At 39.9% G+C, this 15256-nt stretch overlaps 1 protein-coding gene across 1 annotated transcript in view; it reads right to left on the bottom strand.

Annotated features, from left to right (window-relative positions):
- Nucleotides 1-244: 244 nt before the first annotated feature.
- Nucleotides 245-15256, bottom strand: part of LOC124112490 (organic cation transporter protein-like) — a 29725-nt gene continuing 14713 nt past the window's right edge. Inside the window, exons 4-10 of the mRNA XM_048384238.1 lie at nt 8218-8321; nt 6981-7135; nt 3370-3535; nt 2720-2938; nt 2048-2274; nt 1122-1631; nt 245-751 (exon numbers count right to left, since the gene is read on the bottom strand). Of these exons, the coding sequence (XP_048240195.1) occupies nt 1399-1631; nt 2048-2274; nt 2720-2938; nt 3370-3535; nt 6981-7135; nt 8218-8321 (1104 nt within the window). The 3' untranslated portion in view covers nt 245-751; nt 1122-1398. The remainder of the gene's footprint in view (nt 752-1121; nt 1632-2047; nt 2275-2719; nt 2939-3369; nt 3536-6980; nt 7136-8217; nt 8322-15256) is intronic.

Genomic DNA, 15256 nt, shown 5'->3' with positions numbered 1-15256 from the left:
GTGCAGCGTCAAACGCGGGCCTGTAATCTAACACGCGAGAACTGACCAATGAAATCTGAGAAGTAGAAATACCGGTAGACGCTGTTGCTTGATTGACAATGTCAATCAAGAAAGGGAGGAGCTTGATGATATCGTTCTCTCCCAGTAAATTCCGATGTCAAATAACGACGTTATTTGGACGGAAAAACGATCGTTTGAAAACGTCCAAATAACGTCGTTTTTCCGTCCAATGACCATATACGGAAAAAACCCGACGTTTTCGTGTTTGCAGTGTCTGAAACACAGGCTGTCACTCTGGTTGATCCCTCTGGGAATTTCCAACATCATCTGTGTCATCCCACTTCCGACCCCAGAAAGTTGTGTGGCGGAAAATATGATCTAGTTTACAACTAGAATATTTTTTTTCAGAAACATGACTTGAATTGAGGTTGAATTATAATACATGTAACGAGAAAGATGAGTAAAACTGACAAAACATAGTGAGAGAATCAATAATATAAAATTGGAAACTGCAGGAATTCGCTGACGCTTAATGAGCAATTTTGGACACTTGAAACTCTCTTCACATATCTCCTAATTGGATTTTTTTTTATATTCATGACATGTGAATATTTCCAGAGAATTGTTTCACACAAGTAGGACATTGTTAGAATCTTCAGCTTTGCCTTCTTTCGTCTCGGACTCAGATTCCAGTGGAAGCAGCTCAGCTCGTACAGGAGATGCATCTGCAACTTCTTCGTTGTACACGTTCCTGAAAGCAACGAATCTGGTGCTTCACACAAATCTAAAATATGTCTCTATTCCACTATTACATTTAGAAAGGAAATGTTCGTGGGATCATTATCAGATTGTATTAGTGAAACGTATGCATATAAATATGATAAGGTTTGACTCTATATTCAATGTGTTCTTGTTTAATTTGACCCAGATGAATAAAAGATTTACCGAAAAAGAAACCAATCATGCGACTGAAACCGTAATTTGACTGAAATTGAACTGAAGCTGGACTAATAAAACAGCATTGAAACCTGAACTGAAATTGGATTGAAACTCAAGTCCCTTACCTCAGATAAGTCTGCTATTGACCTGAGACTGAAGTGATAGTTATCAAAACTACTTACGTCCCGAGCATCTCAGCTTCCTTGGTGGTTTCCGGTAGCTTTTTGTTCAGCGTTTCCGGAAGAAGCAGACCCAGAAGGGCCGCTATGATGGCGATAGCCCCGAACACCAGCATGGGGAGAATCTGTCCGAAACGTCCTGATATGTACATCGTCTGAAATGTAGGGGTTATTTGTATGTCATCTATTTCATATGATAACGGAAATCAAAGTATAAAATCTTAAGGTGATCATAAAGTCCAAAATTCATTTATCAATTCATTTAATTCAGTTATCTCAGTTAAAACGAAACATGTAAAACCTGCAAAAGCAAAGATTTGGTAAAACTTGCCAAGCCAACAATGTAGGGGGAAAGTATACTTCCAACTCTACAGCAGACGGAACTCATTGACATGCCAAATGTCCTTGATGTGGTTGGCATGAGTTCAGCTGTGAAGGTGTAGACGGCACACATGGCAGCAGAGGCACACATGTTTCCTATAATGGCGAGGAGGTTAATGGCCCATTTCTCCGCTTGTGGAGTAAAACAATGGATAATTATTAGGAGTTATGGGTAATCTCAGGGATTTGGTGGTACATTTGCTGGTACCTGCGATATATCTCTCATCGAAAAAGGAATGGACATGTCTTCAGGTTTTAGTGTCAAGCAAGACGTTGCTAGTACTGAGCCGTGCCTTTGAGGTCTTACCCTGTCTTGTCCTGCATGTGGCCATAAGAGACTATTTTAATATATATGCCTTTACCCCGTGATACAAAGTACATCATATTTAAAGATTGTTTGCAATGAATATGTTTCTTTTTTATTTTGTACGAATAATTATTATGGACATGCTAATGTGTGAAGTCTTGAAAATGACACCTTAACCCTTGTTCCAGTATTTCTACAAACACTTATAAACACGTTAGTGATTTTTGATAATGGCACTTACGTGTATCTGAAGCTAGCACTGGAATCAAAGGAAAAATGCAAGCTGCCCCTGTTAGCAACAGAGATATACACAACAGCAGCTTGCGGCCAATACGATCCATCAGGAAAAAACAGGAAATGTAGGCAACTGCTTCTGCGATAACGAACAAGAGGAAGTTGATGTAGATGTTACCGGAGAGATTGGTGACGTTCATACTAAGGCCATAGAAGCCCATTCCAACTGCAAACCTGAAAAAACCCAATGACAATAAGTTTTCTTCTCTTTAACGAAAGTAATGTTTAAGTATGTTTAAAGGTTCCCTCGCTTACTCGTACAAATTGAAAAAAACCAAGATGTTTATGTTGAATCCTATGTAAAACGTTTCTTCACTGGAATATTCTCTTCCTTTTTTTGTTGTTTAACGCCGCACTCAGCAACATTCCAGCTTTATGACGGCGGTCTGTAAATAATCGAGTCTGAACCAGACAATACTGTGATTGACACGAGCATCGATCTGCACAATTCGGAAAGGACTTAACGACTATTAACAATCTCTCCATAAACTAACAACAGGTGGCCTTCACGATTCACATTATATAGTGCTGAAAGAATTTACTAGCTGAATTGTTTTTACTAGTTTGTTTCTATTTATTTAAAATTTGGTCAGAACTTATGTAGGGAACAAACTCGTACCAATTATAGCAGATGATCATCATTCGACGCCTCATCACAGAAGACTTCAAAAGATTCCAGAATGGTTCTTGTAATACCTCTTCCTTTTCGATATTGACCTCATCAAGTATTTGTGGATCTATTTGTACTTTGTTCTTCTTCGCAATATTTGCAACTATCCTTTTAGCTTCTTCTTGTTTGCCATGTTTCAAAAGCCATCTTGGAGACTCTGGGATAAAACTGTGATGAAAAAATATAAACCTGGTTATCATGATTAAATTGAGAGAGCTTTCCAGTCAATCCCAAAAAGATATAATGAACCATATCACATGTTTATAATGTCAGGAAATACTTGTTCTTTGAATATATAATTTTATGAATGTAATTTAAAATAATATTTCTATGCTTGAACAATCATATGTTAGTAATTCACCAACTGAAGCATTTAACGTAGATGCTAAAATTTATGGTCTCATTTAGTAGACTACATTGACTTTTGATACACGACAGGTTATTATTATTCCGATATCAGGCATGTACATGTATTACTCCGATATGGGAATATAAAAAAGCAATACTACTGTTTCATTGCAAGTTTCTATACATAGATTGTACCTTAAATAGTTTCATATTTGTGATACGTATAGAGTACGTCAAATTCCAATACTTACTATAAATAAGCAAAGACAACTGCCGGGACACTGACAATCAGCTGTCGAGTCCTCCAGTCCCTGAAGAGATATGCCGAAAGTGCTGTGACCATGTTCCCCGCGCTCCAGAAGAGGTTCATGGCAACACCTGCCCACATACGCTTAGAGGGACCGACTATCTCCATGCCTGTTTCAAGATACATATAGCACTACACTCACGGGAATGTGGATTACATATATACACGTTGAGAGTACCACATCGTAGTCTTTGTTGTTTAATGCCAAACTCAGCTATGTAATGACAGCGGACTGTATAAAGTCGAATCTGTATCAGACAATCCAGTGGTTAATATTATGTGCAGAGATCCACATAGTCGTGATACGATGGCACACAATCAACAAGTCACTAAACTGGACAACCCGATTCGTTCAGTTGCCCATTACGACACACATAGTAATAGCTAAATAGAACGATTGTTCAAGATATACCTTGTCATTTATAATAATAATAATAATAATAATAATAATAATAATAATAATGATAATGTGTTGAGAAGATCAGCAATCCCGCAGAGTCCTTCGCTTGTATCTTAAGCGAAATGATGGGGTGGCTCGATCATTTTATGCCATGCTTGTGGTTTTGACACAGAGGTCCATCCATGGTACGACCCAGAATATGCAGAGGGCGTCATGGAAAATGATAAATACAAAATCCTTTGGAATAGGCCCATTTACAGCCTCAGACGTATCCAGGCCAACAAACCTGATCTTGCCCTTTTTGATTAATCCAATGAAATCATTTATATCATTGAATTTTCTGTCCCCTTTGACACTAATGTGTTTGACAAGACTGAGGAAAAACATGGCAAATACTCGCTTTCGAATGTCACACTTGCATCTCAAGTACCAAGTTGTCCGACTCCCCATTGGTCTTGGTGCCTTAGGTTTGGTATCTCCAAATCTGCTGACTGACATTGGGGGCGTACCCGTGTTTGCTACCAGGAATACAGCCCTTCTGACAATCTGGGTAATGCAGAAGTCTGCAGTGTTGGGGAGTCTTCACATTCTCCGAAAAGTTCTGGGTGGGTTTGACTAGGCAGCGCCTTCTTTGGAGAAGTCCCATTCGCTGTCTGGGCTGCGTGTAGAGGGGGCAAGGGCCCTGAGCCGATGATGTGCCTAACCAGTCTGACTTTTGCAGGATCACCCATACCCTCTTTGCTGCATTTTGTTTTAGCTGTACATACTACTACTACTACTACTACTACTACTACTACTACTACTAGTTACCTGTGGAGAGAATACTACCACTACTACTACCAGTAGTTACATGTGGAGAGACTACTACTACTGCTACTGCTACTGTTATCTGTGGAGAGAATTCCTCTTCCTTAATGTACCACGCGTTTTAAGAAGACATGCAAGGGACATACATGTAAGTGCCATCTACTAAAATGACCAGTACTGGATATATGACTTTACACCAACTAACTTCTGGAATAATGCCATCTGATGTCAATCACTGGATTGTCTAGTCCAGACTTTATTACAGATTATTTACAGACCGTCGTCATGTAGCTGGAATATTGCTAAGTGCGGCGTAAAACAACAAACCAACAAACCAACTTTTAGAGTCAATATAATATAAAGTTGTTTGGTTTCTATTTTGTAAATGACATTTTACTGTATTCATGAATACAAGTACATAGGGTTAATTCTGATAATTCGTTGTAACTGTTTATCACTACTGACGGAGTGGTTGATGCCTGTACGTCGCCGAAGAACATGTTCATCTAATTACAAAGTCAGTCTGTAATATACAAAGGAGTCTATAATCCCTGTTATATATATATATATATATATATATATATATATATATATATATATATATATATATATATGTATATATATATATATATATATATATATATATATATATATATATATATATACAGTTATGCAGGTGATCATATAAAACTGGACCCACGAAATTAAGTGGGCAAATACTTAGCTTGTATGCATTTTTGTAGATATGACACATTCTGGTTAATGGTGGATATACCAGACACAAAGACACAAACAGTTAATGACATATGACTTGGTGACTGATCCATGAATATGCAACCAGAACGAATCGTGTATGTTTCCCCGCAATCCCGATGCGTATCATTGTTTAATAGTTCATTCTGAAACACGGGTGGTGGGAGGCACAATCAATGGCCCAACCTCAATTTTTAACGCCATGTTAACACATGTTAACGTGGTTACGTCGTACTTTCATTAACCTAAGTTACCCATCCACACAGACCTCATTGGGTGCGGTACTTTGGTTAGCAGCCTCCAGTTGACGTCATCGTTAAAGCAAATTAGTTCATGTATTGATTCAGTCGAGAATAAAAGCATTAATGAATTAATATAATTTACGGGGAGTTGATAGTATATATGTATTCAGGGAAAGGAAATTAAACTTTAGATAATCATTGGTGATGCAAATACTATATGTATGTAGTTAGGGAAAGGTAATTTAACATTAGATTGTTGATGCAAATACTTTACAATCAATAATTAAACCTTGATGAAGATTTATCATTGCTGTTTGATGTTCTCCGCGGTTTTTAAACTTTCTTGTTTTACATGCTTTACCAAGAAAAGGGACCGCCTCCGTGGTCTAGTGGTAGAGCGTCCGCCCGGAGAGCGGAAGGCCCGGGGTTCGATCCCCGGCCGCGTTATACCAAAAGTCGTTATAATATGGTACTTGTTGTTACCCTGTCTGGCGCTCGGCATTAGGGGATAAAACAAGGACTGGTCGGCTCGGAGTCAGTATACTGTGTCTGAGTGGGGTATTCATGTTAAACTGCGGCATGGTATCTCAGTGTGCTAGCACTATTAATCGGCATGAGTCCGGACTAGTACAAGCAGCCACACACACACGTCCATGCACGTCGCTATATAAGTGCAATAATCTTGGACGCGACATAAAAAAAAGTCATAAATAGTATGTGTTACCTCTTATACAGGACAGTGATTTTCTTAGATAATGACGACAATGGTCTTTAGTAACTGAATTTACGAATCTCACCGAGTCTATAAAATCGTCAAAAGGATGTTTTCCGGCGTGTACACTCTACGCTGCTAACTGTAGGATATTGTTGACATGACTGCACTGCATAAGGAAAAAGGTCGGCTTCACAATGCATGTGTTCTCTGGTATTTGAAAGAGGTTAGAGGCCCAGATTAAATTGCTCTTATTCTTCGAGAAAATTCAATAAAGACCATTCTTAGGATCATATTAAAACATTTCAGATTTCAGTGTCTTCATGTAATAGATGCGGGTGTCATTTCGATACCTATTGCATCTGTTCAATGTCGTCGATATGACTGCTCAGAAAAGTTTAAAACAAATCATGGTCAGGGTTGAGAGGCTGAATCCCATTCTCTTCCATACGCTTCAATTTGTCCACAAACACAAACAATCTTTGCAATTGTCTGCAAAAAGCATCGCTTGGCATGTCATTGTCTCATACGTTATTTGCGTATTATTACGCGAAACATTGCGTCCTGATAATACAGCCAGGCTGTGAAAGTGAATTAAAGCTGGAGACGTCCACAAATACATATGTAGTTCATAGACATACCAAATACGAAGCACACGAGATACTGGCCAATGCAACAGATGTGGATCGCGAAATCAAGGAAGAGGACCACAGGGGCTGAGTTCGACCACACCAGACAGATACTGAGCAGCACCAGCATGAACATGTTGCAGATTATATTTGGTCGTCTTCCAAACCTGCAGAAAAGACAAGATAATCTGCAACATTCTGCATAATAGTATACAGAATTTATGAATGAATGTGTCGTTTTTCCACCAGGCATATCTTAGTGTATAATGAGATACAGGCACTTCACGACATAACAGAGGGCCATTGTGGCACACAAACAGTACCATGTACACAGTTAGTGAATTAATGAATCTTATTTATTTATTTCCTGCAGTCATGTCGAAGAGTTGTGTTAGATACAATCATTTAGATCACAACAGGTTATATACACATCTGCAGAGAGTAGTTTCAGGAAGAGCAGTGATAAATGATTTCGCGAGGACACTCTTTTAACAAATTAAGAGCCAGGTATTAACCATTTAACCCCGATAGCACATAGTGGACGGTCGGTTGTTTCTGCCGAGACGGTGTTGCCAAACTAATTAGTGTCCGGATAGGTTCCACACAGCATGTTGTCAACCTCAGTTGCATACAATTTCAGCACTAAGTCATTAATCATGCGCCACTTTATTGCGTGGATAGATACCTGTTTGTCATCAATCACGAATCTATCAATATTCAAAGTAAGGCACACAGGTTTACGGTCGGATGCATAAAATGGTATATTTGTATTAATTGCTGTTTTCAGAATACATTATGTCATAAATAAGGGAACAAAAATATAGTCAATCAGTGACACCTTAGTAAGGATTTATTGAGGTCAGGTTCGGTTGATTGTTTGTCATCCTACCCTGACGGCGTGAATCGTGGATTGGGAGGTCCAGACGCGATTATTTACAGGGCGACGTCATTTAACTGGAATGTGCCACACTCAGCAATATTCCAGCTATACGGCGGTCTGTAAATAATAGAGTCTGGACCACACAATCCAGTGAGTGACACCATGAGCATCGATCCACACAATCGGGATCGATGACATGCATCAGCCAAATCAGAGAGCCTGACCACCCAATCCCGTTAGCCGCCTCTTACGACAAGCATAGTCGCCTTTTATGGCAAGCATGGGTTGCTGAATACCCTAATCATTTAATTAGTACAGCAACATTCTCTCTCTCACTAACATCGAAGATTCCCCGTCCTGGCAACTCACATGTCTGCCAATGGTCCGTTGATGAGACCTCCAACCAAATGCCCAAACATACCCAGCATTCTGGCATGACTCACGTAGGACTTCTTCTCGCAAACAAAACCCATCTGGAAAGAAAACAGTACAATCGGTCATACATAATGCACTGTACATACATGTGGATTAGAAATGTAAATCGTTTTTAGTCGGACAAACTAATGTACCAGATAACCTGCAAGAATCTGAATACTAAAGTGACAATGGTCTTTCGACGCTCCTGTCATTAAGTTGGAAAACTGAGTTGTCATGAAGCAGTTTAAAAGTTTTAAATATTTTTCTTTCACTCCGCCTGTCCTTTCAACCACTACTCTGGACATGGGAATCCTGATTAGCCGTCATATCTTGACCAGTAACGTTCCCACCAACAACATGAACGTGTCTCTGAGAAATCCATATCAGCAGTTTTCTTTATAGCTTCACAAATATATTGCAAGTAAGGCTGCGGCATTTGATTTCATAAACAACCAATATTTTGGCGTTGATGATACCATACACCGTAAAATAATTAGACCACGACCATAAACGGACTACTTTTCCTGACTGGCTGAAAATAGAATGGGTGGAGCCTTTATTTCCCACTACTGTCTACAGCTGGAGTGTATTTGTGCAAATGAGAAAATAAGCAGTCTGTGCAGTTATTATGTTAGAATGTAAACTTAGGTTACTGTGTATTGATATTTTATCGACGTTTTATTTGCACTATGAGGGACGCAAAAGACGATGGGAGACGGGCGTTGGAGATTTTACGGGAGCACTACATTAGATGGGGTAAACCACGAATAATATCATTATACATGGAGCTTACGTCGTTGAAGATGGACGACCATGAATGTGTTACGGACTACGTAATTAGAGCAGACACTGCATCGACTTCGTTGAAACTTGCAGGAGAGACAATCAGTGACAGTGTATTGATAGCCATGGTTCTTAAAGGACTGCCTCCCTCTTTCAAGAAGTTTTCAACTGTGATCGCGCTGAAGGAGAAGCAACTGACGTTTGTCGAGTTCAAACGGCTCTTAGAAGATATGAATAAACGGAAAAAATCAACCTACACCCAAATATGAAGACAGTGCCATGAACCTTAAATGTTTCTCATGTGGGAAGCCAGGACACAGGGCATCGGAGTGAAGGAGTACAAATCAGGGTTATACTTGTGGTGAATAAAAAGGTTACCGTGGACATCAGAAACAAGACGGATTATCATAGTATACGGAAGAAACCTGCATCAAGTTACAGTGGACAGAAGAGATCGGGTAGGTGATGTGATGTTTGCAAGAATTCCACCCATGACACCAGGGTATGTCGTAGACGAGACTCTGCCTGTGGTAAGATCAAGAACATTCGTAATACGTATTCAAGGTCAGTGTTGATCAATAACATGTTGCCAGTGTAAGTGCGGACAGTGTGAATACTCTACTCGTGGATTGTGGGGCAACCGCCCATATCATTACTGACAAGACCTAGTTCTTGAAATTTGATGACAAAACACAAGATCACTGCATCGAATTCGCTGATGGAAGCAGAACGAATGGTATTGTACAAGGAAGAGGGAGTACTGACGTCATGTTGTGTGATGTAAGCAATCGGCAACAACGTATTGTGTTGGAGAATGCTTTGTACGTGACACCCTTCAACCATGACATTTTTCAGTGCAAGCAGCTACAAGTAAAGGCGCATCAGTTCATTCCAGTCCAGAGAGTGCAAAATTCAAGGCTCAAGATGGTACAACGTTTGACATCCACAAGCATGGGAAACTGTACTTCTTGCACAATACTGCTCCATCCAAGTGTGAAGACAAAATCCGTGGACATTGTAACATGAAAGATATGATGAAGCTGGAGAATATTGTGAAGGGAATGGAGAGCTGGTAAAGATACTGATCTATGTGACACCTGTATCGAAGGGAAGATGTTGCAGTGGAGAAATAGAGATCCAGACAGAAGAGCGACAACTCCAGCTGGAGGTGACTTTCGATATGTATTGTCATTTGTTGATGAGGATGTCTGGAATAATCACCTTGTATCTCCTGATCTTGAAGCGTGATACTGCCGCAGCAACGGTGATCATGATATATCACCTTTTGGAAAAGTTGGAACAATAAGGTCAGACAATGGTACAGAGTTCACATGTGAGAAGTTTAGAAGTATCCTTACAAGGAACAGTATCAGACATCTAAAGTCTTCACCATATTCACCACGTCAAAATGGGACTGTTGAGCGTGCCTGGCGTTCACTGTTTGATAAGGCGAGATGTCTGCTGATAGAAGCCAAATTACCCAATTCGCTGTGGTCCTATGCTGTTATGACAGCAGCATACATCAGGAATCGATGTAACAACCAAAGACTGAACATAACTCCATTTGAAGCAATGACAGGCGAGAAGCCCAACCTGTCAAATATGCATGTGTTTGGTACAACGTGTTTTGCATTAGTCCAAAGCAAAAAGAAACTGGACGAACGGAGTGAGAAGGGCTTCTTTGTGGGATACGACAGAGAAAGTCCTGCATATCTTGTGTACTTTCCTGAGAGAAATGAAGTAAGAAAAGTGAGATGTGTAATGTTCACAATAAAGTATGAAGAAAGTGTATCTCAGCCAGAATATGAAGAACATTTAGTGTACAGGAAGAATGAAAGTGGAGAAGAAACTGAAAAACAAAATAAACGACAGCAAGAATGTGTGCAGAATAAAGTCCAACAACATGGTAACAGAGAACAGGAAACGAGAAGATATCCCAGGAGAGAGACAACCAGACCCAAGTACCTGCAGGAATACGTCACAGGGTCTGACATGTCAGAATCTGAGACGGAAGATAGTTTAATGTATGCTATGGAATACTAACAAAGTGGCTGGTATTCCTGCAGCATTGTCTTCATGTGATGCACCCAAGTGGAAGAAGGCAATGCGTGAAGAGATGGACGCTCTGAAAGAAAATGATACATTTGAAATCACCACATTACCAGGAGGTAGATCGACAGTTGGGGGGAAGATGGGTGTTTGCTGTGAAATCTTGCCCCGATTCTGAGAAATACAAGGCAAGGTATGTTGTAAAGGGATTCCCACAGGTCCATGGTATCGACTGTAAAGATACTTTTGCCCAAACTGCTAAAATGACGTCAATTCGGACTCTGCTACAACATTGCAGTTCAGAAAGATATGGTGGTTCATCAAATGGATGTTGAGACAGCTTATTTGAACGCACCCAAAAACTGTGAGATATATGTGCAGCAACTGGAAGGTTTTGCAGTAAAGCCACAGACTTGTGAGAAACTTGTTTGGTGGTTCAAGACATCCCTGCACGGCCTCAAACACGTTCTTGGTTGAAGATCTGAACTTGAACCAATCACTTGCTGATCCTTGTGTCTACTGCAAGACGACTGAAGATTCATTCGTAATTATGGTAGTGTGGGTTGATGACATCATCATTTGTGCAGAGAAGACGACCATACTTCATGGGATAAAATATTCTTTGTGTCAGCGGTTCAAGATGAAGGACTTGGGGAAGCTTTCATGGTTTCTGGGAATAGAGTTCAAGTGGAAGAACGACAATGTTGAAATGACATATTGTGAAGATGCTGAAGTTCAACAGCATCTTCTGGGGTGGCCCGGTCGTCTAAGGCGCCGCGATTCGCTGTGCAGAGTTGCGTTCCTTTGGCACGCCAGAAACCTATGATTGTGGGTTCGAATCCCGGTTCGCCCCGATTTTGTTTCTAGGTTTGACAGCACCCGTGCTCGTGGGTTTCACCGAAGTGGTGAACGTCCGAGACCTGCATCACTTCGGGCTTTCCTCCCACATTAAGCTGACACGCCGTGATATAACTGGAATACTGTTAAAAGCGGCGTTAAACCCAACTCACTCACTCACTCAACATGATGGACTGTAAACCCAACGCAACTCCATGTGACCTGGGCGCTGACATAGAAAGGGAGACAATTGCAACTGAACTGGGCGATCCCAGACTCGACAGAGTGATTGTTGGAAGTCTGATCAATATAATGACTGCTACGAGACCAGACCTGTGTTATATTGTGACCAAGTTGTCACAGTATACGGCTAAGACAACAACGACCCATTTGGGCATGGCAAAACACATTCCGAGGTATATCAAAGGTACCGCTGAACATGGACTGACGTTTTTAAAATCATGTGATCCTCTTCAACTTGTGGGATTCTGTGATGCTGACTGGTATCTGCAGACAGAAGCATCACAGGCTACGGATTCCAGCTGAAAGATAACGGACCCTTAGTTTCCTGGAAAAGCAAGAAGCAGACGACTGTGGCATTGTCAACGTGCGAGGGGAAGAGGGGAAGCTCCTGCGACAGCTGTGGAGCGATATGACTGGTCACTGTGAAGGAGCGATAGCACTCTCAAAGAATCCAGTGACTCAGCATAGATCAAAACACATTGACATTAAATATCATTTCATCAGAAATGAAGTGCAGAACAATGTGATTGAACTGAAATACATTGAGTCAGGGTGCAATGTGGCGGATGTGTTCACAAAACCAGTGTCATGTTGCAGGATGAGGAAACTCATCAGTAGGAGTCGTGTATGAAAATAAAGTGTTTGTAAATATGGAGAGAAATGCAGTGTTTGTAAATAAACACCATATGTGTATATATATGTGTTCATTGCCTATAACATGTTAAACAAAACAAAAACAAGATAATATTTACTTAAGTTTATGTGGGATTGTCACAATGTAAACTTAAGTTACTGTGTATTGATACTTTATGGACGTTTTATTTGCACTATTACATGCTTTAGCTGATCTTATACATGTATGTTAGCCGGAAATAATGATCAGAATTAACTGCCCCTGATGTTTGAAGATATTTATCTGTTGACATTAATGCATGTCAGACATGTGTACACCCCTGTCAATAAATCTTGTATTCAACGAGAGTATTTGAAGCCACTATCAAACAAACTGTTTGCGGTATGGCGAATTCAACATATTATTTTCTACGTATATATTTATAAGAATTACTTCAATATGTTTTTAGTTTATTATATTCTGAACGGCAAAAGAAACAACGTCATCATGGATAGATATATGAGAAACCTTATTTGTCCAAACACTATAAACATACTTTGAGACATATTAAAAAGATGCAACTAAGCAAAACTGATCATCAAGGTTGAAATTAAAGTGTCAAATGTTCTTTAAGTGAAACACAACTCTAGTCTCTAAGAAAAATGGCATCACAAGTCAGTATCTCGTGTGTCCGCCATGTGTATTGATGATTGCCGTGCAACGTCGATACATGGAATGGATGAGGCGGTTGGTGAAGGCCATAGGCACTTGAGCCCGCAATCTCAGGAACGCCTGACGCAGTTCAGCTTCAGTTGTCGGCCTTGATCGGACGTCATCCAACCGTCTTTGAATCTCATCCCACAGGTGATCAATGGGATAAATCGGGACTGAGGGCAGGCCACTGCATGGTTCTGCTGCCATTCTGCTGGGGGAAGTCTCTTGTTGCTCTCGCAGTGTGGGCACGGGCGTTATCATGCTAAAACTCGTGGTTGCGGCGACGTGCCAAATGAGGTATGGCGTGTGGTCTCAAGACTTGATAAATGTACAGAGCTGCTTTGTCACCATTGCCTCTCCCTGGACCGATGTTCTGGAAGACCACAGGGCCGACCCTCTGTGCAAGACCAATTCCACCCCACACCATGATGCTCGGACCACCCCACGAGTCTCTCTCAACAACACAAGCATCCGAATAATGTTCACGGTTTTATTGTCATCTGCTTTGTTTTTGTTTCATCAATTTTCATTTTTCCGGACAAGGTAATGTTAAATTTTAGAAACTTTGATAAAAATTACCCAGATATTTCAATGACAACTTTTCATGCAAAGTTACTTTGGGTGACGTTTCTTTTGCAGTTCAGTATATGTAAAAAACAGTACTATACACATTATGTAAATCGGTCTTGTGGAATTACAGTGTGCAGACCTTTTATATATGTATTACCAAGATCCTTTTGTGGAGACTATGAAGGTGGTGTCCTACGTCATACGCATACACAAACACGTTAAAAGATGGTACTTGTTGTTTCGCTGCCTGCATCTGGTGCCCAGTATTAAGGGGGGGAACAAAACAAGGACTGGCTATCTTGTGTCATCACAATATGTCTGTTATCAATATTAAACTGCGACGAGGTATCTCGTTGGACTATAGCTAGCTATAACCAAATCGAAAAGTTCTGACTAGTTAAATCAGCCTCACACAAAGTGCATGAACACACAAGGGAAAATTCCAATATATACAAAATATACAATTTTGTATATTTGGTATTTCCAAAATATACAATTTTGTATAGTTGGTATATCCAAAAATATACAATTTTGTATATATGGATAGATTTTACCACTTCAACCCGTAAATAGATATTCTTGGGGTTTGAAAATATTACTAATGTTACCGAACAGTATTATTGCACGTGACAATAATACGTTAATACTATTTTCATTATGGCAACTATATTTGGAGTGTTATGAAATAATTTGTATTTCTTTATGTTGACAGCATTTTACATAAGAAATAGAACATTTGTGCAGATTTTAGAAACAGATCAATAATATAAATAATACCGCTGTCTTAACTAGATCGCGGTTAGAAAAAGCACTGTTTGTATAACGAAAGGGTTCCGCTGTCTTAACTAAATTGGGGTTGTGGGGCGATAAGGGGTACAGGCCACGAGAAAATTTACAGAGAAACTAACACAGCCATTACACCTTTTTACAAGATGGAAAACATCTTTGCTGTTAGTGATTACATTTAAAGAAATCGAACCAATATACAGGCTATATGTTGTTGAACAGAATGCTTTGCCGAGTCATTCCTACCTGATACCATTAATAATTGGAATAGTCATCTGATATAGAGGATTATTAAACTTGGACAGTGTTACTTATATACAGTTAAGCCATGATACCAGATTTTGTCACATAATCCTTTATCACCTCGGACTCGGTTGTAGTGATTTAAACTTCCAT

The sequence above is a fragment of the Haliotis rufescens genome, unplaced genomic scaffold (genome assembly GCF_023055435.1).
Source record: "Haliotis rufescens isolate VD_foot unplaced genomic scaffold, xgHalRufe1.0.p SCAF_5, whole genome shotgun sequence".
Classification (NCBI taxonomy): Eukaryota; Metazoa; Mollusca; class Gastropoda; order Lepetellida; family Haliotidae; genus Haliotis; species Haliotis rufescens.
Note: the sequence above shows the minus strand (reverse complement) of the source record. Positions and strands in the feature narration are given on the sequence as shown.